At 40.0% G+C, this 26,720-nt stretch overlaps 2 protein-coding genes across 2 annotated transcripts in view; both read right to left on the reverse strand.

Annotated features, from left to right (window-relative positions):
* LOC134873299 (coiled-coil domain-containing protein 60-like) overlaps positions 1-10,378 on the reverse strand; it is a 33,292-nt gene extending 22,914 nt beyond the window's left edge. The window contains exons 1-4 of the mRNA XM_063896792.1: positions 10,106-10,378; positions 6,817-6,893; positions 2,126-2,296; positions 721-855 (exon numbers count right to left, since the gene is read on the reverse strand). Coding sequence (XP_063752862.1) covers positions 721-855; positions 2,126-2,296; positions 6,817-6,893; positions 10,106-10,378 — 656 coding nt within the window. The remainder of the gene's footprint in view (positions 1-720; positions 856-2,125; positions 2,297-6,816; positions 6,894-10,105) is intronic.
* Positions 10,379-15,550: 5,172 nt separating this feature from the next.
* On the reverse strand, positions 15,551-26,637 carry hspb8 (heat shock protein b8). Its single transcript, XM_063896710.1, has 3 exons — positions 26,022-26,637; positions 22,413-22,476; positions 15,551-17,394 (listed from the first exon to the last, which is right to left on the reverse strand). The coding sequence occupies exons 1-3, from the start codon at positions 26,428-26,430 to the stop codon at positions 17,220-17,222; spliced, it is 648 nt and encodes a 215-aa protein (XP_063752780.1). The 5' UTR covers positions 26,431-26,637; the 3' UTR covers positions 15,551-17,219.
* Between the last annotated feature and the right edge of the window lie 83 nt (positions 26,638-26,720).

Genomic DNA, 26,720 nt, shown 5'->3' on the forward strand with positions numbered 1-26,720 from the left:
TTTAGCTTGACAGTGGTGATAGCCTAGCGTTAGCTTTTTACTTGTGTTGATTGCATTTACGTTTCAAAAAACACAAAGGAGTATTAATATGTGGAGAATATCCTGCTGAACAAACTTGTTAGGTATCATACAAAGTAATGGGCAAATCCCATTGCTTTATATGGAGGGACCCCTTTGCGATGCTAATTTCAGGGTCTGGCCTAGCAGAATACGTCATAACTCTACCCCTCTGTAAGAGGCACGGAATGATCTCGGGTGATTAAATGTGTCTTTTTTTTATCTTTGATCCCACAAACTATTTATTTTTAAAAGGTCAAAGCCCTAACATTTTGTATCTGGTTGAAGGACCTCCTGCATGAAGTTATGGAGGATATACAGCAAACCATAGACTGTATATATACAGTCTATGCAGCAAACAGCTCCAGTTTCAAGCTACATCTACTTACAGTAACTCCACTTATGAACAGCATATGATGAGGCATAGCATCACATTGTATAAGCACGGTTAACCTGAAGGTTATCGACTTATAGTGGGATGACAAAGCAAGGCGGCTGTGTTTTCATCGGACGGAGGGTGCAGAGAAAACACAGCACCCAGCTCTGAGACAGGTTTTAACCTCAAGTACAATAAAACATTCAAAAATATATGCGTCTCATATAAAGGCCACCACCTTGGTTAGCGCTAAGAAAACAGGCCGTGCAGTGAACAGTAAACCTTACCTCAGTGCTTCACTCAGCAGAGGGGAGCTGAGAGAGTGATGGACGGGGGTGAAAGGTCGCGCTGACTGGATTTTCTTCCTGCGCGGCCGTGCTACAGTCGCAGCTGACCAGCTGGTTCCTGAAGGCAGAAGCCACCTGAACGCAGCAGACATACAGTGCTGTTAGTAGCATGTGAGCATATGGATGATGTGACTGATGTGAGGAGTTATTTTAAACTGGTACTACCGACTAAGGATGACCTCAATTAGCCTTTGCTGAGCTACTGTAAACATTAGCTATATTAGCTTTTCATCCCTGTTGACATCTCTGGATATACAGCTCCGGAAAAAATTAAGAGACCACTCCAAATGTTCTTAAATCTTTATCTCTACATGTATGGCAGCCATTTCAGTGTTTATTGAATTGAACAGAGAAAAATTGTCAGTAGTTTATAGAATAAATAAATATATATATATATATATATATATATATTTTTTAACTCAAAGACAAACCTATAAATAATAAAACCAGAGAAACTAATAATGCTGAAGTGGTCTATTAATTGTTTCTGCGGCTGTAAGTTAAATATATTCCTGTTCAACCCAGTTTTTTTATTTGCAATACTACTGTTTAGCTTCAATGTAGTTGTTGTGCATATGATAATAAAGAACTTGGATCTTGAAATGTAGGTATTTTTATGATGATTTTGTGGTCTTTTTTGAACAGTGAGAACTGAGCCTTAGCACACAGGTTTCGCTCTACCTTGAAAGCTGCCCGAGTTGTAGGTTTTACTGGAGTTCAATATATGAATGTTTTGAAAACTAAATAATGATTTTTGATCTAAACTGAGACTCAAATCATTTTATAATCTTTAACTGACAATGTTAATAGGAGACATTACAACAAACCTCCAATGAAATTCATATACGGACACAATACTTTTATTCAGAAGTTTCCCTTTTCTGTAGTGTGTTATTAGGTTTTTGTGCATGTAAATGGTCTGCAAAGGCTAAGCCTTAGCCTATCACGAGATGTCCTATCCCTTAGTCGCTAAGGAATAGGACATCTCTATGTGGTTGCCCTATCACAACAAAGCTGGCCAACTATCCAATGAGAGCAGACTGGGCTCTGGTTTCAGACAGAGGGTGAAAAGAGGTCCTGCAGCACAAGCAGTATGAGAAAAATAAAGAACTGTTTAATCATTAAAGCATGTTAGCATGTCACAGGAGAGGAACTAGCAAATGTGAACATGAGTATAATAGCGCCACTTTAAATTTAATGATCTCTGTTTGTCATAAGGAGCATATTCTTTGTTGTCATTTCACACATTGTTAGTGCAGCTTAGGTGGTCTGAAAAGAGATAAACTGTGCCAGTGAGTGACACTGCAAAAAATATAAAAATTACACTGAGCTGATGTGAGCTCACCCCTCTGAATCGCTGTCAGAGTCAGAGGAGAAACTGGGAGGTCGTGGCTCTGATCTCCACTGCTCCTCCCTCCTCATCCACTGCCTCTCCTCCTCCTCCTTCTTCTCCTGGTCCTCTTTCTGCAGGAGGTGGAAGTAGCACTGGCCTCGCTTAATTGCTGATGCCAAACGCCTGCAAAGCATGGAGACAGGAGCGGGAGTAATAAATATAGGGCAGCACCATCACGCTTTAATGATGATAAATGTTCACTTTCCAGGAATCAAAATGACAGATAAAAACGCAGAGAGAACAAATGCCAGTCCCATACATTAATCTCCTGTCTATGTCAGACATACAAAAAACCATCATAGCCCATGAGTTACGGTCAGACGTGCTTGTGTGACTTCACAATAATCCCTCACATCCATGCATGCACTGTAAATCATGTAAATCAGAGCAAACCAAAGCAGCAGCCAGCCACAAATGACACCTTACTAGAGCATTATGGGACAAAAGTGTTACGTCTGGCCAGATTAATGACTTAATTATAAAGGTTTAGCTTTCAACCATAACCTTTCCTCAAATACTGTTTGCTTGTTTTTCTCATACTGAACGCGTAATTACCTTTGCATTAATGCCGCAGTGGAAAATTAAAAGAGGCTGTTTAGAAGCAACTGTCGAGGCGGCTTTGTCAGTGGAGCGGCTGAGCTAACACACCTCACTGTTTCTTAATCATTTTAGATTGCCTTCTTGTGAGAGAAGAGGGTGGAGAAAAGAAGGGGTCAAAGCTCTATATAGCTGAGCTGGAATGGAGAGTCAAGATGGGAATATGATGTTTTATAGTTGGAATCAACTGAGATTCACAAGGAATATTAAAAGGATGTGATTTAAAATAAAATAAAAAAGGTTCTTGTTCGTCTTATAAGGATGTTGCCAACGTTGGAAGAAACTCATCACGGCATTTCAGTGAAATAATAAAAGCAAAATCTAAAGAATGGGCAATAATTCAATATTAATATTTATGTAATTTATATATATATATATCAAAAATATTTATATATTTAACAAAAATACTAATATCTGCATTAGAGACGCATTTGAAACATAGACATATTTGATATATCCAGCCACAAGGACAACATCTCGAGAGTACGGCAGGAGGCACATACATAATGGAACCAAGTATGTAGTATCTACTAAATCAATATATGAAACAAGAATGAAGTTTGCAAAATACTCAGTTTTGTAAATGAAGTAGAAAAAGAGGTAGAGTGAGGGGGTCAGAGCACCAGTGACGGTACAATACTATTGTGACCTTTCCGTTAAAGGCCAAGTGGATTTTTTGCAAGGGTGAAGCACAAACGGCACATATGCCTGCATATGTTCCAATCCTCTTCTGCTCCAGTTCTTATTTTTTATCTAGCGAGCAGCTGGCTGGTAATATTTTGCACACAAGTAGAGCCAAGCACTTCATCCTAGAAGGGTGGGGGGGCACAGAGCACTTGTACTGCAGCATGCTAATTTGGCTCAGTTCGGCGATACACAGAGTGCACCAGTTTAGCTCGGAGGCATGTCTGTTCTATTTGCATACCACCACACCCCTGATATCACTTATTAATCTTCAGATGTGACATCTAAGTCCAAAATGCAGCAGTCTTAATTAAAGTGTGTTTCTATCAGCATCGCTAATGACTCGTAGCTTCAAATGGGCAAAAAAGTTTTTCCCCAGAGTAGCTGCCGGCTGCCAATAGAGTGGGAGGTTGCTCAGTGACCTTGCTTCAGACGTGGCTCATTTTGTTAGCTCTTTGTGCTAAAATGGATCTTTCACTTTAGTTCAAATGAGGTTTTTTATTGATTAATATATTCTTAATGGCAGGCAAGTGGGTGTCTTTTTGATTGTGTTTGATGCACCACATATACAAATGTATGTGACAACAGCACAAGCTGAGCCTGAATGCAACATGAAAGCTGAACAATAATGTGCTAAAGGGAAAGAAGGGGACGAGAGAAAAGGCAGCAGAGAGAATAAAGCTGCCCAGTCACTGGCAGGCTGCAGTATTCGCTGTGACAAGAAAATAAAAGGCATTGAGGAGAAGCAGTGTATCATCAATATACGCAAACACACAATGAAACTTTTGTGTTTGAAAGCCAAAAAGCTCTGAAGCGAAACCCCATTATGCCTTTTCTCATCACCACCGTCTGTCTTCCCAGTCAATAACAAGTTGTTTCTCTTTTGTGAGAGTGAATCATGACCACAAATCAGAGGCTGGCTTGAAAAGCTCATTAAAGATGACGACGCTTGGAAGGGAGGCTTGCCCGTGTCCACATTTGTGCATTGGGGGAGAGTGTAGGTGTTTTTTTTTTTGGATGGCAGCTTGTTGCCAGGCAACCAAAAGAGTTAAGGTTTTTGGTAGGTTAGGAATCCTTACAGTGATTAGACCAACTAAGATGTCCATTCTGGTCTTTTATTTAACATCATCATAATCGCACAGGTGAATTTTTTTAGCAGGAGTTGATGATTCAAGCCATGGTGGATTTCGTAGGGTATGATGAACAAGCGACTGGACTGCAGCGTGACATTTGCGGATTTTCAAAAGGAATTTCAAACACATTTCATAATTGAATCCTAATAATAACTCTAGCAGAAGAATGCTACTTCTTGGAAGGTATTATCTGTCATCTGCAACGTGATGAGAAACACGATTCGCAGCAGTGTTGACAAGACAGCATGGGATGTTTCGTGTCAACATCGCCAGAGATAAATGGCAGGCCACGACAACACAAGATGGCACAGTCATACGTGACAGAGTGCTGCAGGCGGGTAAGAGCCAAAACGCTGATTAAGCTTTGTAGCGTCTACTGAAACAAAACAGGAAAGAAACAGCAAGAAATAAGATACCAAACTTGACCATGATGGTATTTTCACATCAGATCAGTTCAAGGAGAATTACAATTGACCTCCATATTATAACAGAAATTACTCACTGCATGAACTGGTTGAACTCATGAAAGCATAACCAAGATGCTTAAAGAATCATAGACAGTTGTGGTGCGAAATCTTTAAATGTGTCCTTATTTCAACCTCATCTTCAAAAGGAGAAGATTATTATAGCTGTGTATATGTTTTTGGGATTACCTCCATTATGTGACAAATCCCCGTCCTACAAAGGAGGATTAGGGACATTTGCAATACATTATTAGACACTACGTACCAGTTTTTCTGATATTTCTGTGTTTTTATCTGAGGATTGTGATCTTTTTACCTGAATTCTGTCTTTGCATGTTAATGGACTTGTATTAGAGACAGGGATCAAAATGTCAATATTTGTATTGGTAGATGACATGCTCAAACTCCTGAGCCACGGCTGGCCCTTAAGAGCTCCTGTTTTTATTCCACACCACTCATCCCTACTCCTTTTGACATGAATGGAATGAACGAAGATCCTGACAAGGAGAACTATTTTCCCTTGTCAGGATATATGTTATATAGATATGTATGTCACAAAGTGTCACCACACTTATGTATACCACCTCTCAGAGAACTCCTGTTTTATGAACTTTGTTTGCATTCCGTATGTGTATAAGTACTACTAGGGTTTCTGTATTTTGTGTTTATTTTCAAGCAGATCCATGTGCTACATAGCATACAAGTACTGTTAAAGTATCAAAACTCCATGCAAAATGTGAATATAATTAAATAAATAATAGAGCTTTGACAACGAAAACAATACAAATTAAAGATACAGATTTCACTGATACAAGTTGTTCACTTGTAATTACATTGAGGGAATATTGACACTAAATACACGTGCTTTCTTGTGGAGAGTTGTAGATCATCAAAACTATCCATATCTATTTATGAAGTATACATTACCTTAGTCTTTACCTAAAAGTGAAGACACTACAGCTCTGATCCTCAACTATGATTTTCCTGTGTTTCCAAAAGCTGCAGAGAAGTGCTAATTTGTTTGGAAAAGAGGCATAATGTTTAAGAAACCCACTCGTTAGTTTCCTCCTAAGCTAAACACACTAATAGCGGACACAATTTTGTTATTTGGTTGAACTGACCCTATAATACCGTTACGATGGTGAGAAGAGAAAATGTTGATAATGAAATTCATATTTCCATTAAGTCATCAAAAACAAGTGTAAGAGGTTCAATGGCCAGAAAATCATATGTACAGACTTTTAACATGAGAGCTGACAGAAAACTGGGCTGCCATTTGGCTTAAAAAGCATCACAGACCCAAATCATTACTACTTTATTCACACACAGGGACAAACTGCCACAATTTATCTGGGGGTTAGTGTCTCCTGTGAAAATGGCAACCTTTCCCTATAACACCTGTATGAATAATTCAACACTCTAGGGTCTATCAGAGGCCGTCAGAAATGTCAGCTGTTTGGAAGTACCCTAAGAGCCCCCAGAGGAGGTTGTCTGGGGGGTTACACACACACACAAAAACACACACACACACACACACACACACACACACACACACACACACACACACACACACACACACACACACACACACACACACACACACACACACACACACACACACACACACACACACACTTTCCAGAAATAGTTGCTGCTTTTGTAGTCTTCGTCAGGAAAACTCAGCTAGACACCACATATTTTTATCAACGGAAGGGGTAATTTGTTCCATATTTGCTAAACACACTCACAGATGTAAAACTCTCACCTGGTATGGCCCAGATGCTTCCTCAGGGTATTGATATCAGCTCTTTTTCCAGCCTGCGTAGAACAAACTGGCAACCTCTGGAAAAGAAAGTGCACAAGAACAAAGACGTAAAAACAAAAGGACATGCAGCTATTATCTTTTTAGTAGCTCTTGAGCTCAGAACACTTTTTCACCATGAAATATTCCGTTTCATCCCCCTGTGACTTCTGTAAATTGGGCAGAAGGCCAAGAGTAGAGTTTGTGTCTCTAATACGACATTGCTTTTGGAAATGACAGATAATCAGGCAATTAATCTTTACATAATTAACTGCAAAGGGTAAAAAAACCTCCTTCTGTAAGATAAACTGATGTTTTCTTCATTTTAAATTGGATAAGGGTGTGTGAGGAGTATAAATGTCGGCTCAAAGATTATCAGTCATCTTACTTCATCCTGTGGAATTTGGAGGGTTGCTGTTAATGGAATAGTGGACTATCTTTGGTAGGTCATCTGTAGACGACCATGAATAGATCATCAAAAAGAATGCAAAGGGGCATTGGCTTAGACTAGATGTTAATTTTTAACATTCTTAATTTTCAATGTTCTCTACTTGCGAACAAGAACAGAATGTTTTGTCTTCTACACAGATAATCTGCTGAGAAATGAGAATGCTACATTTTTGAAACTCAACTTTAGCCCCGGTCTTTTAGCCTGATATAATGTAGGGTGTATATTATTAAGTACATATTTGAGACTTCCTTTACAGTTTTAAAATCATTAAGCTTGAAAGATTCAGCCAGAGACTGCGTATCAAGTTGTTCAAAGAGCTAAAGCTAGCTTACTATGCTAGCTAGCTCTAACTAAACAACTTGTCATTTCGACTGTTATAAGCTTCTTTTGTCTGGCTTTGTAGAACCAGATATTTCCCAAAAAATACTACAATATTGAGAGGTAAAGCTGCTATCATTGTGGACCACATACTGCAAATTGTAAGGCTTGACACATTCAGAACATGTATTGGGATTGAGCCTGAACTTCATCTCTAGAAGTCCATCTTATTTTTAACACAAATTACCCTATAAGTGTTCCTAATTTGCAATTAAAGCTAAATGTTTATGTCTCTGCAGCATCTGGCTTTTACGATATTACCAAAATGCCCACACGAGAAAGTCTTTCTTACTGATGACAGCTAGTACACTTTTAATCAAGCCACCTCTTAAACTCTGACCACAGATCAATGACTTAAAGGCCAGTCATCTATTGTTCCAGATCAATTTTGTGTCTAGTTCATCTTCAAATGCCTTTGTAGCATGACATGCCACAACATGACATTGAGAAGTTGGAACAGCATTTGCAAAGGGGGAAAATGCATAACGGAGATAAAAAGCAATCTGTTCCAGGGAGTAAGTGCTGACTCACTGGTGGTTAAAGTAGGTAAAAATGTGACTCCCCTAAATGTCATGACTTTCTTTAGAGTAATGGCAAAGCTGATGGACTTGACAAGGACCAGGCCGAGCTCAGGTCTTCAAGCTGCAACATCCAAAGGACAAAAGCAGGTGCCGGAGAGCATGGAAATGCCACGGCCGTCATATTTCACAGTGAGGCTTCTCTCCGAGTGGTGCTGCCTTCTCTCAGCCCCTGCTCCGCCCCACCGTCTCTCTTCATCTTCCTCCTCACCCTCCTTCTCCTCATCATCCCCTTGTCCACACACGCTTCTGCTGATGGATGAGCTCATTTGCTGAAAATCTCTTTTGAGTCATACCGGGAGACTGTTGTTCTCTCTCTGCTACTTGGACGACTGAGAATGGAGACATCAGCCTATGATGCTGTATGTGTGCATGAACAGAGACAGAAAATGCATGTTCCAATACAAAACTGAATCAGAAAAACTCCTTCTGTTGGCCTCGGCCTGTGTATTTCCATCAACACCAAGGAGTAAAATACTAAACTATGCTGCTGGTATTGCATTTGTCTTAACAGTACCACAGAGAGCTGTTCAAAAGCGTTGAAAATACAATAACACACAGCAGGACACTGCAGGCAATGAGATTGCCTTGTTCTCCCTTCTTGTTGATTTACAGTCCGTGCCTGCTTATTCTTGTTCACTACATTCATAGAGGCAATGGATTGGCAACTGGTATGGCTTAACCAATTCAACAAATAAATGTCATCTACTGATAAAATTGTTGTGTTAAATCAAGTTTAAAGCATCACTCTGAATTATTTCTCACTCATTGCTGGCTGCAAAAACTTATAAAACAACTTTTCAAAAATATATTTCCATAGATAAGCCACTCAATTCTGATGTGTCAGTTCTGATATGGACCACTTCTCTCTGTTGCAGGCCGGCCAAAGTAACTGAGCCAGCCTCACAATAACTATGATGAATGCATTGTCCATAAGAACAAACCAGCCATTTGACATTTCATACTGCTTGATGCATTAGCTGCTAATATCCCGTGGATCCGTGGCGGTCTTCTTGAAGCCTTATGAGTCGCTGTGACTGGACTTTGCTGAGCCCTCCCCAGCAATCACCGTAGAATTGAAGATGTCTTACTTCAAATGCATTTGTTAGTGGAAACTGGCTTTGGGGGATTAGACACAGCATCTGTGCTGCTGATTACGAAAACTGAGTCCACAGGGCCTTCCAAATCATTTCCGAGATTGTCTCAAATTGCAATGAGGACAATTAAAGGAGACTGTGTCATGGCATGAGTGTTCCCCTGCTTTTGTCTGCAAGTCTGAAATCTGTTTTTCATCTCAGCCGGAACATTTAGATTTGCAAAATTAAAAAGCAACTGGACTCGGCTGGGACTCCTGCATGCAGCCCGGTGTGGGCGGTTGGGGTTACTGATGAATAAGAAATAGAAGTGGTGCTATGAATTGAAAGGAATCACACTACATACACACAGAAAGATATTAAAATATCACTTGAGAGGGGCAATAGCAGTTCAAAGGAAGAACAGCAAGCAGGACCGTGAAGATCTCTGATCTTTAGCAGATGCCTGATTTTTTAAATCAGAAATTGTAAAAAAAAAAAAAAAACATACCAAAAAGAGAGAGAGGAGAGCGTTTGGGTTTCTTCAAATGAGTCGTTTTTAATTTAGGGTGAGATGAATAAACTGCCAGCCATCTTTGAAGTTAATCCTGATTCAAAGCATCAAAATGATTTTCTGATGATGTGTTTACAGGGTGTGGGAGAAGTCATCTGAGAGAACATATTTATACACAGAGACAAACAAAACTCATTTGTGAATTTGACTGACACCATGCAATTTTTCTGGGATAATAACGAAATAAGCCTTACGTTACCTCATGTTGTTGTATATCCACATAGTCCAGGATCATTGATTTAGTTTCAAGAGGTCTGGAATGTCTAGAAAGTCTGGTAACCCCACTCTGTCTCCAGGGATCTTTCTTGCAGCCCTGCACGTTCAGTTGCAGCTGTCGGCGGCCACAAGTCTCCCAGGAATCCGGCTCTCTCCGACCTCGACGCGCAGAACTGCTCCACGCACGACGCTCACACACCGGGACAGACTTTGCTGTTACCAAACAACGTGGATCCGGCGTATAAAATCGATGCATCATGATAAATGTGTAAAATTAGAAGTTAACTAAAGTTGCATACTGAAAGTGACTAATCACTGTAGTGAATACACGGAGTTAAAGGGTACAAATACTTCAACAACATCTGCTCCATGCGGTTTGCCCTGCGACCTCTGTTTCCCATAGTTACGGCAAATGAAGCTCAGCCAAGGAAGGAACAAGGAAGTAAAAGTAACAATGTGGCCAAAAGTATGTGGACACTGCTTTTTTTTATAACCACCTAAGTGTTGCTCAAAAATTAAGCTAAACATTTGGTGGTAAATTAAGATTGGTGTTCTACTGAACAGATAACTTAAATGTGATTCAAACCACTTTGTTATGTGGGATTCTAACATGTTAGTGTACTAAAATGTGACTAGTAAGGCTATACACAGCCAAGTGAAGTCAGTATGACTTTATTTGAGGTGATAATTATTATATTAACAACAATGAGATTATTTTGTTTATAACCCTTTTTTTCACAGAAGATAGTTTACTTTATCACTGCACGTAAAGCAATTTATAACATTTATGTTGCCTGTTCCATTTCAATTCTCAGTAGGCCTGCACAATAACACAGTAGGCAAGACCCTGAGTATGAGACACCTATATGGATTCCTATTAATGTTATTAATTGCACCTGTGTACTTTTCTACCATCAAAAGCCAAAATTAGACCATAGTGAAAAAGCACTAGGTGTTACTATTGACATTAACAAGGGCTCCGTTCAAGTTTCCAAATAAACTAGCATGCACAATACGGACACCAAAACTAAGTGTGATGGGTACGTCTTCCTAAGTTATAGTTGTAGTGAGATTATAGATGCTACTGAACCACCTTTGTGACTCTAATGATACTGACTGAAGTGAGCCGAAGCTTTTGTGATAACTGGCTTTGTCAAAATCCCACCTCTGTGTGAGACTTCATGCAATCAATCCAAATTAATTAATCAAGATAGTGTTTCAAAATCAATAATTAATTTCCTCTCTGTCAATTAATCCAACGTTTCATGCTCCATCTGTTCACACTCTCAACCTGCTTGTGAAAATACATTCTAATCACCTTGTGAACAATATCACGTATATTTCACAGATGAAAAAGTGATGGAAAAATCCAGTCCAGAAATCAGGTCCTTACAGGGATATTATGGAACAGTGCATCAAATAGTGACATTCATGTGTACATAGATTAAATACTCACAATGACAAAACAGTGGCATGTTTTTTCAGCAGGAAACTGATAACATTTGAATACATTGGGAAGAAGTTTCTCTTCTTTTATTTAATCTGGCCATTTTTTTTAAATGAAAAAGGGTACAAACTGTTAACTGTTAAAAGCCCATATATGTTTAAGAAAAAGGTAAATATTTCAGAATATTCTGTTAATGGTGTACAATAATCCCACTGAAAAACACTTTTACACTCAACATAATGTATTAGTCTTTTTGAAGAGTAGCTTGAACATCTTGGTGCACCGTGGGCATATGTGCCTTTAATGTGAACAGGATAGAAGTCTCTATTAATCGTTGCAACAGAGGGACCAATTTTTCAGGCGACTCCAGCAGCTGCATCAGTAGCAGCAGCAGCAGCCGCGAAGCCCAATTTAACCTCTTAGAGCATATCCTACAGACAGAATCCGTGGGTGAAGCATCACACAAAGTGTCAGAAACATCTGTTCAATCTGTTTGGTGCTCCAGTGTACAATACGCCAAGATCTCAGGGCACACAGCTCTAAAAATGAAACAGTGACAAGTCTGTCACACTCGATAAAAGAGGGGACAATAATAATCCTGTTGAAACTGCCGAGCATAAGAAAAATTGAAAGGCAGCTTTGTAAACTCAATACACACGCATGCCACAGAAATGTCTTGGGATAACAATAAACAGAGAACTTTTGGTGCCCTCAGAATCCACCAGAGGTATCTTATGCTCCAGACAAACCAATGCCAGCTTGAGTCCTTTCAGGGGTGAAACACAGGGAAGATAAACTCTCACCAGCTCATGACAGCCCAGAGGAGTTCACTGGGATGTGAGAAGAATTGTCTTCAGGCAACAGATGCAACAGTTCACACACAAACTTGCCTCCAGCCAACTGCTCGCTATTTGCCATGGCTCCCTTAAAAGTTATAAATACAACTAATTAGTCTGCTGCCTTCTTCAGGCCAGCAAGAGGTAATGCCCTCCCTTCCACACCCATCACCCCATGCCCACACACCCTTCTCATGGGATCGGCATGAGTGCTTAATAAGTGCTAAAACAGACAGGAGCAGTATATATAACGGCCCTCAGGGATTTCTCCGCCTCACCAAACTTAGCTTTCTTTTATCATTCTTTTTCTCATTAAGGAGTTTTTAATTGCTGAAATTTCAACTCAGACAGACCAAAAGTTAATCGCTGAGTGTCTTTAAAAAGGGCTGGTATTTTTTAAAAGAATCTTTTGTCCCATTTAATATTTAGAAAATGAGCCAACAAGCTAAAACAGAGCCGTCACACGAGGAGTCCAACAGGGGAGTCTGTTGGTACCCCTTGAGAAAATGGTGGCAGTCCAGCAGGCTTTTCAATAAGGATCTTGGCCTGCCGCCTTTCCTGGAGCCTGGGGACCCTCGGCGGATGGATGTGGACCAGCTCCAGAGGAGTCTGGCAGCCTGCTCTTGGCCAGGGTACATTCTCCCTCCACTGTTTGTGCCCTACATCTCTGCGTCAATGCATCACTCCGGCCAGCAGATTAGTGAGGAGCAGTTTGAGTGGAGGGTCAACCTGGAAGTGACTCACTTCTTTCCCTCAGAAATTGTTGTCAGTGTCAGTGACGGATTCCTGGAGGTCAGAGGTACGTTGAACAAACCTGTTATTTAAACAGATATATAATTTCACTTTACTTGCAGTGTTATTAACTCTCACAGACAGGAGTTTCTATTCTTGATAAAGTAACAAAATCTATCTAATATCTCAAAGTCTAACTGTTATCTAAATAGACTCACGGTTCACAGGAGGAACCCCTTAAAACAAAAACACTAATGGAAGGAAGCTGACTGTAACAAAATTACAAAGCTGCTTAAATAATTTGCTCGGGGAAATCAAAGCTCTGTGGCAGAAATTAATTTTTATGTTGAGTGGTTTCTCTTTGTGGCCTGATTCCTATGTGTGTCTTCTCCATAAACGATAATCCATCCCCAGGGAAACATGAGGAAAGGCCAGATGAGCATGGATTTATTGCCAGATGTTTTACAAGGAAATACAGGTACTGTATGCAAAGTAAACACCGTTGTTAACCTGTTTACAATTATGTACCCATAATTTAAGCCTCTCCAATCCCTAAAATACTCATCTTATTATATTATGTACATCAATTTGACTATTTAAATACTGCCCTTTTTATGCAGATACATTGTAAACAGGATCCTTTCTTTGTTCAGGCTCCCTGATGATATTGATGCAACCAAAATGGTATCCACTCTTTCTGCTGATGGTATCCTGACTGTGGTAGCTCCGGTTTCCGAGAACTCAATTCCTTCTGCCATCGTCATAAAGGTGATCAAAACTAAGGTGTTTATTTAAGTATGAAAAAACAGTTAATGAGTGACATTTTGAGGTGATGGTAGGATATGTAGGTCATCTTTCCAGGCTGGTCCTTTCTCTTTGTTTCTAAAATGTTTGCTAAGCTAAGCTGATTTGCACCTGCCTGTATTCTTAGTCACTATTTACCGGACACAAAAAACACTGTTGTCAACCCTTTGCATCCAACGCTGAGCAAACCTCATTGAACCTGCATGATGATCAATATTATTCAATATCCCTCTTGAGTTTCAACTTTTTCAAAATCTTTATCCACAATAAAGGTGGAGGTGGAGGCAACTGTAGAAAAACAGGAGAAGGATGAAGCCTCTGATACAGACACAGGTAGCTGCAGTGCACCAGAGGCGCCATGTCTTCCGTCTGCAGTGGATGATGGGGAAGAGTCTCCACTAGAGGTCCATGGAGATCAGGCCCCCACTGAAAGCACCGGAGATGGGCTTCAGCAGCATGAAGAGAGTAGGGACCAGGAGGAGGAGACCTTTGAAAAGCCAGCTGAAGAGTCCCACCTATCAGCACCTGTAGATGACAAAGGTACAGAGAATTTCCAAGTTTCCTCTGAGCACCATGAATCCCAGGAAATCCTAGAAATTCCAGACACACCCAAACAGCCAGAACACCAAGAACCAGCCGTGGTTAGGGAGATACAGCCAGTCTCAGGGGAGACAACTGATGAGATCACTCACCCTGAGGAGCAAGAGCTGGGCAAGATTCCACCGACTGATACCCCAAGCCAAGAGTTGGAAGTCCCCGACATAAAACAAGAAAACTGAGTACAAACACAAGTTTTCCCAACATGTTGCACCAACAAACCGCCTGCACTGCTTACCTTGCACCAGTTCAGATGCATTTTAGATCAAATATATAATAGCCACATATAACCATGCTTCCATTGGAGCTCCAATAAAGCAATAGCATGTGAAAATATTACAAACTGTGTCACTCATTATTTATACATGATTTCAATTCCTCTTAATCTTAAAAATGATCAGGTGAATTTGCAATCGTTCATGAATCACATTCATAGCTACCTCTGGATATACGTGGGTGCTAAAATGGATAAAGTGATTAATTATCATGCCGTTTCAGCTAAGAGGTTTTGACATTAATCAGATACTATACGTTAGCACAGCTGTGTATTAGTCACTTCTACATGAGTAATCTGCCCAATTATGCTGTTGCCACGGTAGCACAAGTCTGTGCATCATCGAATACCATCAAATACAGCAGTGAAAGTGAGCTCATGACACAAAAGAAACACAGTTGTACTGCCAAAAGAGTGGAGGCCCTGTGTTTTTTTTCAGTGTTACTCTGGTTCAGAAACTTCTCAAACTGATCATCCCTCTTGATTCCAATACACTGACACATGCATAGGAACTGCCCCAATTGTTTTGTACTTGCATAAAAGGCTCTGGCGGTGCTGCTTCTGTGCGTTCGGCCCATTCTGCAAACACCAGTGCCAATCTCAGCGAGCACTAAGCCCTGTGCTAATCTGCAGCCCAATTCCTTCTGTTATCCAACAATAACACCACAGTCTCCCATGGTGCCAGGCCAGTGAGTGGCATGATTCTCAATAAAAGACACAGATGTTATAACACGCTGGGAGATTGGCTGGACAGTTTTATTGCGTCAGCCGATACAAAGACATGGACAGAGAAGAAGACCGGAAACAAACGTCTTTGGCAAACAAGGGAGTCTGTCCGCTCCAACAATCATGCAGCCATCTTCTGGATTGCTCAAATAGAAAAGAAGAAAAAAATGCAAACCATATTGCAAAACCTTAAACACTTTAGATTAATATTTATAATGAATTGGCACATGTTGAAGTATATTTACAATACACTTTGGTAGAATACAGTATGAATGCACACAATTCACACTTTAATGAAGCCACAAAAGATAGCTTGCTTTCGTTTCTTGTCAGTTTAATTGACATTCATTAACTCAAAAAATAAACAACTGTAAAGTCAAGGCACTCCAGTAAATAAAGGCACATTTCTTTTTCAGACCAACAAAATCACATATAATACGTTTGATGCAAAGATAATAATAATAATAATAATAATAATAATAATCACAATAATCATCATCATAATCATAAATACAAATTTGATACACATAGTGTTATATTGACTTATTGGTTATGGAAAATTATTTGGCTTATAATGTATAAGTGGCCCAGCTGATATTTCATAACCCTCGGGATATAGCCATATATATTAGTAAAACTGCACAAGAAAAGTTTACACTGTGGCTCCATATGCTGTTGGAACATTTGTGATTTTAAAAATGTGTCCAGAAGGTTGTATAAAAACACTAAAGGCAGTTCTGAAGAAATACATGTGACGGCACATAAGAGGTACAAATTGGAGGTACCAGTTTTATGAAATTGTACATTCTGATTATCAAACCAGCCGGTCTGTAGTCATTTTGTCATAATAGAAACCGTTGGGACAAGAGTGAAAACACCTTAAGTTTCAGAGTCTTTTGGACATTTGGATTTTGACTTGAACATTGAAAAATAACCTCGATCAGATGGGAGTCATCAGCTCATAGTTGAGAGTCAGATGGGGCCTGCTACACCACCGCTGTTAATCACTGAAAGAACGAATACAAGACGACACCGACCTCTAGCAACAGTAGTAATTTGGTGAAAGTCGGGCTACGTACTATAAATACCTTCAGCGAAAGTCTGTGAGAAACACAAAGGAGAGCATGTCCTTTCCCCTTCCATTGGAAGTTATGTTTTCAGCTTGTGTCTGTTTGTCCATTTGCGATCTCTGAGTTGTATTGTTGTTATCCTGGTCACATTAAGTTTCGCTTTACAGTTATTGGAACTGAAACCACAATATTTAGAAGCTAACCAAAATGTGTTGTTGACCAGCAGCAGTCTCAGTCAGTTTACATCATGATTCAGTGCCTTGGCTTTTGCTTTTACAACAGTAGATGCGGATTGTCCTAGCTGATGCATTAGAGTTGTAGCAACAACCATTGATTTAATCAGCATCTTTCAGCATCGTGCACCGAAATCATGCACCGTGGCAAATCTATAGCATCTCTGCCAGCAGGGGGAGGCGGCTCTTCACTATTCTGCTTGCATTTATAACACTTTTGCCTTGTGCAGCTTTAATAAAGACATCAAACAGGTCATAACTATTTACCTTGAATACCTTACCCATTGTAATCTAACAACATGAAGCTATAGGCCACATATTTCATTTCATTCATCAATTGTGTAGGATAAGTTGTTAGGATAGTGAGGAGATGGGGGTTTAGACCATGGGGGCCTCTTGGGGCTTGAGTGCTTCCACTTCCTGTTCCTCTTCACCCTGCGAGCCCTCGTTGCTGAAGAGGTAATATGGAGGAGTCTGCCGAGCTTCGATGATGAGGACGCCCTCGGGGGACAATGAGGCAAAAACGGTCAGAGGGTCAACATCTATTGGGATCCTGGTGATTCAGAGGAGAAGAGAAGTGAGAAAGTCTGTATGAGGGCTTTTTAATCTGTAAGCTTATGTGTGCATTCAGCGGGTTAAAAAGCACAAATTGGAAGAATCAAACAATGGAGATTGATGAGGAGAAACTGTTCACTTCCTTCTTGGAATTCATGCAAAACGTTGACATTTCCCTTCACTAATGCGGGGTACTGTTTGGCCGAATGCTAGGCCTTCATTACTGGTGCTATTTCGAGAACTGCTCATCCAAATAGGTTCTCACTCAACAATGCACTTCCCTTGATCCTTAGCAATACACCCTCGAAGTATGAAGGGATTCACTTGACAAGAATCTCGATGGACGGACATACATAGAGCCAGACTCATTCAAATTTAGTCAGATAACAGTTGCTGTGCAAACATTGTTAAATGCTGAGCATTTTTATGGACACTTTGTCAAAACCATTAAAACACCCACAGTCTTAGCAGCGTATGCCAAGGAAAAGGAAAAATGGAGTCATGGGATTTTGACGGTTATTAAAAAACGTGCACCCTGTCCTCTTTGACTAGCACTCATACAAACTAACTCACACCCAGGAGATGAGCTGAAAGCCATCAGTTTTCATTAAAAATACTTCAGCTCTGCGCCACAACTGCAAAGAACAGGGGAATAAAACTCATGGAGCATCTGGGTCTGAGGTGAAAAATAATCTTGATTCCAATTAATGAGAGCGTCTGTCTGCAGAAGTTTAACACCTGTACATTTTTATCGCTGTATACTTTCCTAATCTGCTGCTCTCATCTGTCACATAGGCAACAGCTCATTTTGTGTCTGGCATTTTTTTCGCCTCTTCGCTTCACTTTTTGACACCTCATACTGAAAATGTTATATTTGCCAGAGAAGAGCGAGATAATTGGCTTCCAATTCTTGAAGGAAGATACAAGGTGATGGAAAATCAGCCAAGCTGCAGTATGTAAGAGATTACTTTTCACATAAAGTGCATCTAAAATTGTATATAACAAAGTTATATAATGAGGTTACATTATCAAAAACTTCATTTTAGTTTTCCTTTCAAAATAATACACTTCACTTTGGAATGAAAGTCGTCATAAACTTGCTGTGAAGACAACACACAGACATCCAGGCGAACTCTGTTCCTTGTCCAGACAGTGTGGCCAAATATGGGTATTATAGGTTGTCTGTGTGAGCAGCCAAGTGTCTCTGGGAGTTAATATAAACATCAGGCTGCCCTGTTCAGACATGAGACTGTGGGTTTAATTAGAGAGGACCCTCCACTGGCTTCCCACTCCACTGAGAAATACAAGTCAGAAGGGAAACGTCACCACACAGAAGCAGAGGTCACATCAGGTCTATTTCTGTAGAGGAACCAGCTTTTAATTGAGCTCAAGTCTGTTACCATAAGCTGTTTGTAGCTATACCTGCAAAAAACAATGAACTGCAGTTGTGTATATATCACAATAACGGACATGTATTTCACAAAAATGGGAACCAGGAAATATTAAGAGCAACAAAGTCTGAAAAATATAGAACGATATAATATAAATGATCCCATTAGTAAAAGGTGATGGGCTTTACTGCAGCATCAACCTCCACACAGACAGAACCCCCCTAAAAAGGGACACAATAAATATATGGATTTAACTTTGAACAGAGAAAGAAAATAGAGACACTCTATGGATGTTATAGGAGCCATAGTTGGGGCATAAGGCAATTAAAAAAATAATAGAAACAGTGGAATATAGCAAATCCAATTTAGAGAGAGCGAGACCAATACATGTTTAAATAAATAAGTGGCAAGAAGAAGGTCCCTGAAAATGTATTCACATCGCCCCAAGGACAAGGGGGGTTATGCGAGGGTTGGGTTTGTTGGAGAGTAAGTAAACATTACATCATCAAGGATGCGTGGGAGGAAGATACATGTGGCCCAGAGAAACAACAATACACAGTGTATCTAAACTACAATAATATATTTACTAGACACCAGGATAAAAATAATCTTCCAATCGTTTTTTATATACCATATTTCCCAACTACAGCCCATGGTCCTTGTAGGTATAATATATACCATTTTCACCCTAATGTAGCATGTAAGCACGCTAAAATGTGGTAATTATCACTTAAACAAAGACATGATGATGGGAATTTTGTTTTTTTCCCAGGAGGATGATAACTACAATTTTGAGATATCTTCAGAACGGATGGTGACTTTACAGAGAAAAATTGTCAATAAATTCGTAATTCATATTTTTTCGCAAAACCTATATTTTGTGCCAAATTATGCAATAGTTGTTGAGGCATTTTACAAAAAAAAACACCAAAGTTGGAGGACATCAGGATTCGACCTCTGGGGACCATGAATGTCAGTTCATAGCAAAACATCTGTTAAGTGTTGAGATATTACAGTCTGGACCCAAGTGATGAACCCACCAACTGATATTGCCATCCATAGAGTAATGACATGGCTAATAATAACATCAACTGTTCATTTATTAAGGAAACATTAACTCAAGGAGCCAATTGCTGTGTGCGATTGCTCCTCCTGACAAAGTCAAATCACTCAGCTGACCCATTATTTGGGACTCTAGCAGAAACCTTCTCTGTCTGGTTTGGGGACTTTATTTACAGGCAAGCACATCATTTATCTCACACATTGATTTTGTACAGCTGCCCACACACTGTTCAATATGCTTAAAACATGTTCATTTGTTCCTGACCTTTCTATAGACCTTTGCCCTCAGATCTCAACAACAACATGTTTGGTTAATAACTGACATATTTCAGGTTTAACAGAGGGAATCACCCTTTGACCCTGTTCAGCTGTTTACTGTCCATCTTAGTGTATCAATACCTTCTTTTGCTATTGGGGCCTTTGTCATTTCTATAGTGTTATATAGGATGTTGTGCATACAGTAATGGGTCTGCAAATGCTCGAATCCCAAAGTTCCCTCTCAAGTGATTTTCTCTACCACACACTCCACTGTCTGAAATGCCTTGATCTAAATCTAGATCTAAATTCTATAGTGACATCACTATGTAACATTTTGCTTCTTTTGGTCAGTGTTCAAGACATTGTACGTAATAGGCTGAGGGCCAGGGCATCTCTAAGCAAATCACAACAGAGCCGGTCAGCTAACCAATCAGAGCCGACTGGGCTCTGGTTTCAGACAGAGGGTGAAAGAGGTGGTGCAGCACAGGCAGTATGAGAAGATCTTTTTGAACATTAAAGCATGTGAACATGTCACAGGAGAGGCACAAAATACAACTATGAACCTGAAAATGAGCAACAAAGGGCCACTTTAATAAACTGTTGGTACTTTACTTTTTCAACTATAAAATCAATCAACAACTATTTTGATAATCTATTACTCAGTTTGAGTAATTGTTAAATAATTTCAGCTCCTAAAATGTAATAACTTGCTGGTTACGTTACTGCTCTATGAAACTAAACTTAATATCTTTGAGTTGTGGACGAATCAAGACATTTAAAGATTTATTCTTACACTTGAACCACTTTACAGACATTTTATAGACCAATTAAAATAGCTTAATCATGGAAATAATCAACATATTAGTGGTTTCAGCCATAACTTAGTAAGTTTAGTTGTGAGGTGAATCAAATATTCTCATTGAATGTTTCCTTATATTTATACTACTCATTTTGCATTTGAACTCCACTGAATACATGTAACGTCTGCCATTATTCTTAACAAAAGAGTAGTGCTTCAATTAAAAGTACATTTCCAGTCATTCTTACTTGTACTGTGACTCTCCTGTGCTATCTCTCTCTCTCTTTCATATACGCAGAGGATTTGGGTATCGAGGTCAGTTATTTATATATAATACCCCCCCTCCCTTCCCCCTTCACCAGCAGTCGTTGGTTTTAGGTTGTGCTTAGCTGTGGAGCATCGGCCTGATCTGGAAGGCTTTCCAATTAAAAGCATTGTGATATGAACAGTGCGCAGCTAGCACAACTGCTTACTAATTAGCTAACAGGAAATTAGCAGATCCGGAGTGACGCGCCAGCGAGACGGCGATTCACCCCAGCGATTAGCTCTGCTGTTTGAAGTCTTCTGCTGCCCAATTACAGGCGGAGAGCCGGCTGGTTGTGGAAACTTCTATGGCCTGTTTGGCTTGGATGACTTACAATATGTAAAGTCGACAGTGTGTGAGACATTGGTGCAGTCCTGCTCGAATCAACAATCATTTTTCTGGTAGTGCCTGCTTCAGTATTCTAGAGTTAGTGTGGAGATTACAAGTCTTTTTTTCAAGGAGAGATTTTTGTCAACTCAAAGCTGGCTTAAGTTTGGAGCAGCTGTTTTGGGGCTGTGGACTGATTTTAAGTTCTTAATAAATATCAATGATAATAGCATGATGTTGTCATGTTGTTGATGGGGTTCAACACACAGTTCAAAGTCCTGCCCTTCTTCCAGGTTAGCTTATGATCAATTAGCTGTTAGTTAGCAGTGTATCTGCCAATGTTATAAGCTAATGTTACCGTACTGCAGTTTAATTGTACCCCGTCCTTTATGTTCTCCTAATAATACATATAACTTTCATAACACCACTAAAGTAACAATGGTTCTATACAGAAGGAGGAAATAAAAAAAAGGAATATCAGTGACAGAGAAGACTAGACACGTTCCTCTGTAAAAATTCAAATCAGCACAAAAAGAGCCTAAAAATGACTAAACCAGCCAGGAAATCTTAGTGGACTAAAACAAAAAAGATAAAACTAATCCTCACATGTACATTATGTGCCTTTGGTTCGGCTTTAACTTGTTTATGTATTTGTTACCTAGTTCAGAATTCAGGTAGCTTACCAATAGGTCAGTCTAATGAATACTTGTCCTTTACCCCCGGGGGTAGAAACCACAACTGTATTGTATTGCATTCATAAAACCTTTTGGGCGTAAATGTGACAACACTTCCACATATATAATATCTTAAATATGTGTCATAATTGCCCTTGGGAAAAAGTGTGTGCAGCATTCATAGCCTGAGATTATACTCACTGTATCTTCTTTGTGAAATTCTTTGTCACTATGCCCCCTTCTTCCTGCTTCTCTTCATGTTTTCCTGTTTGTAAAAAAAACAAAAACATCAGCAAATAGAATCAATGAGTCGAGTAACTGTAAATAAAGATATGATTAAGCTCAGTATTGTGCAATAGTTTGAAGATTTCATGGATCCGTAACAAGTTATCATCATTTCAAAACCACATAATGTACATTTCATGGCTCTTTAATCCTCTAAATATAGCAGTAAGCTAGAGTATGGATTTATATTCAGAAGGTTATGGTGACACTGAAATCAAAACATGTTGCAATTAGCACACACAGTTTTCCTGTTGCTCAACAACAGCAGTGTTTTCACTTTGGGGCCTCTGGGAGGGTAGCAATGGGAACATGTTGATATGATGAAACAAACTTTTCAGTCCCTCCAAAGAATGATTCACCTGCAGAAAGACACTCAGGGCATGTTTTTCCGGAGTTGGGGAAGCAAGCTACGGCTGAAAATCCCCCCCCCCCCCCCCCCCTTTTCTTCCTGGCTCTGATTATGGCCAGTCCATCTCTCGGGCTTGCTAGCAGCTGCTGTGGGGCTGCTAAATATCCCTACTCCCGCCAACAGTGTGGCCTGCACCCCCTCCCCTCAGCCACAGTCTGCACTCCAGGCCTGACTATGTGCTACCCTATACCCCCAGTGTGACGTCTTCGCCTGTAGAAAGTGCTGGAAAGATCGAGGGGCTGGAATGAAACTCCAGAGAAAGCTGTGCCAAGATCACCAGTGAAGTCATAGCAGGATTATTTGAACTCCACCTGGAGTTAAAACTGGTCCCATTTCATGAATAATGGAGGTTTGGTCAGATAGTAATCCTACAGGGAGCTGCCTCTCCTTGTTAATAAGTCTCTTACGATAGAGATGCCAAATTCCAGATGCTCTATGTAATGCTCCTGATTATGAATGTTCCGACAGGAGAGATCTTAGCGTGATGTACAATGCACTAAAAGTTATTTTCTGTCTGTACAAGTGTCAAGGACAGGGCTGTGGTTTTCACATTTGCAGATGAAGCTTTTTGTAATTGTGCTACTTTGTGTCACAGAGGATTGCATATGCCGTGTGTCCTTTTGTCTATGTAGTAAGCGCTAAGTTCAAAGAATCACTTTTTTGTTTTGTTTTAAAGCTTCACTTATCAATTTTTTTAAATTAAATGTGTCAAGGTGTTGCCCGTGGTGAAGAACCAACAAATAATCGGCAAGTATTTTCAGTGTCCTAAAGAAAACCCATATTGATTTAAATGTCCAGGCATTGACTGTTTTGATTCCCTCTCATCTAACTTTTTTTTTGTCGTCCGTGGCAGTTTATTTCATTTTTTGAAAAACTCTTTGAAGACCACTGTAGTCTACTTGCCTTGCATCAAACTGAATTACTCAAACATCTCTACGGTATCTCTGCAGCAGTTGGTGTCTTCAGTAGCACATTTTGCTGGTGAGAACACTAAAATAATTTAGAAAATAGGCAATCAACACTGCTTTAAAAAGGACCAGTGTGTGGGTTTTAATCAGAATCATAAATAATTTATTTATCGCAAATTGGGACATTTCTTCGTTACCGCAGCAAAATACAATACAATATGAAGCATAGCAAAAAATTACAATAAAAATAAGAAATATACAGATAGTTTATTTAGTAGCATCTAAGGTAGATATGTAGATTCATATCTACATATTTACAAGCAAGTGAGAAGCTATGTCCACCTTCAATAAAAGTGATGACACAAAAGACCCTCTCTAAAATGTAGTTGCCCATTTTGGGCTACAATAGAAACATGGTGGTGCAACCAGGAAGACTCTAGGAAGAGGACGTGTTCTGACTGTAGAAATGAAAGGCTTAGTCTAAGCAAACAAAAACAAGCCCATTCGTAGTGTCTGGTGATTATATACTAATGTAAATATATTATTGGAAAACATATTCACTTCAGCCAATAAATCCCTGCTCTTTAAGATGAGTGTTCTGATATTAAACCGAATGGATGGATTGTAGTTTAGTATGCTGCTGCTGCTCAAGAACAAGGACCATGAAAAAGACCATTTGTGACATTAATAGTGTAGTAACAATGCAATTTGTACTTTAAAAAAAAACGTTCCATGTAACTGTTAATGTTACTACATTCAGAAGGATTAGAATATTGTTAAAATCTTAAGTAATATTATAATAATGTTTTTTGCATCTTTCAGTAACATTTGACTGGTACTTCAAGTGGATATCACCAGTCAGAAAGTGTACTCATCGTCCGATGAGTACACTTCGTTCATCTGTGTTTAACATTTGTTCGTACTGCTCATACACCTCCGACATGCTTTTATGAAGCTCCCTGTCATACTTTTAGAACGGGGATGAGTCACTGGCGCTGATTGAATAACCCAACTGGCATACCAACAATGTGTTTATAAAAAACTCAGACTTGGGGGGCCTGCTGTCCTCTGTGCCCTCCTCATTCCCGGGTATCCCTGGAATTCATCCCTTATTTGAATCACCGACATGAGGAAGCAAATTCTAAAACCCTTACTCCGATAATCAGTGGGAGTGTGCCTGAATCTGACACCAGCAGAACACAACGACTGCTGGGTAAAATCCTATTTCCAGAACATTCTCCCTCGCTCTCTTGGCGTGTCTTTTTGTAAACAGAGACTGTTGTCACGGGCCTTGCCTTAAATCTAAATCGAGCTCATGGGCGACTGAGGGAGTGATTCTCCAGGAATCTGAAACAGGTGTCCAAGTTTGAGGATCTGCCTGCCAACGTGAAAGTCCCAGTCCCCAAAATCTGTTCAGCTCGTCCACATCAAGACTCATTAAAGCTGAGCCCACTGAGGCTTTCATTGTGTGGCTTTAGATCTGCTTTCAAATGCAAAGCGCGCATATTTGTTAGCCAGGTGAGAGTGAGGATCCTGAGAGATTTGATTGGGTTGGACTTCTGCTTTTTGATATTGATGATAATTTAACCACATGTTTGTATGTTTTGAGTGCGATTTGCATATGTCTAACAGGATGGTAGTCTTAGCTGTATAAGAAAAACATTGCATTAGCTGGGGAACGTTTTTAGATTTGTTTTAAGGCAGGCCAAATTCCCTCAAATGAAATCCAAATACTTTGTGAAACAATAATACAAACTAAACAAACCTATTCAGTCATATTTATAGAGTTCAGCAACTGTAAAATACACCTTTAATAAAACAGAGTGTAATTTATACCATTAGCAATACTGAGGGCATGACCTCAATGTCCTCAATGGCAGCTACAGCCCTATGTTTTGTTTTTCACAAGCAGAGGATACCTATTGCCTAATTGTTTTGGTTTGTACTTTATTCTATTAGATGTATTTTATGTGCACTATGCCTGCAATTAAACCTATTTTTTCCATTTTGATTATATATTTGGCCAGTTAAATTCCCATTTTAAGGATATTTGCATATTATTTGTTGTGTTTAAATGTTGTTTGGGGAAAAAGGGAAGTAGGAAGTTAATACGTAATACAGGCCCTCCTCCCCAATGAACCTACTTTTAAAGAAACGATCCTCCTGAAAAGGTAGTTGTATTTATTTCAGGCCTGTGCAACAACTCACCTGACACTTCTACAAACCCGTCTCTCGTTTTGACGTTTAATTCCTCCGGTTTGAAGCTGTGGACGTTCACGCAAACTTTCCAGGGTTCCCCCCCGGTGGTGGTGGGGGAGCTCCGGGAGGAAGGCTCGCCGTACATGCTGGTGTACAGCGTGGGGCCTCCCGTGGACTGGCGCGAGGGGAAACCTGTGCGTAAACTGCTGCTGAAGGGCGAGGAACTGAGACGCGTGCCGAGCCGGCCCGTCCGAGCCCAGCCCGGCCAGTCCATGGACAGATCTTCGGGGAAAGCGGGCATCCCAAAGTCGTCCTCCATAAACCGAGACCCTAGTTGATCCCTGAACGGAGACTCTCCAAACGGATCCCTGGGAAACCTCTGCCGGTTTCCCATTGTGTAGAAATCTCCCTCTGCCATGTTAGTCCAGCCGAGTTAAAAACCAGTTTAAGATCTGTAGAACAACACCGAATACAAACTTTTCTTTTGAAAGAAAAACAACTATGTGTGGTAAACTGTATCGCTCGTTGGGTTTTGCGCATCACCGTTACGCAACAAGTCACCAGTTCATCCAACAATAAACTGTTAGTGTGCTTTGCCTCTCCTAAAGCCCTCCTGGCTGTGGGTTTTATACTGGACGTGATCACAGACCATGAGTCGACAGGGCAAGTGTCGGGAAAGTGCTGGGAGGATCTGGAGAGCAGCCACAC

The sequence above is a fragment of the Eleginops maclovinus genome, chromosome 12 (genome assembly GCF_036324505.1).
Source record: "Eleginops maclovinus isolate JMC-PN-2008 ecotype Puerto Natales chromosome 12, JC_Emac_rtc_rv5, whole genome shotgun sequence".
In the NCBI taxonomy this organism is placed as follows: Eukaryota; Metazoa; Chordata; class Actinopteri; order Perciformes; family Eleginopidae; genus Eleginops; species Eleginops maclovinus.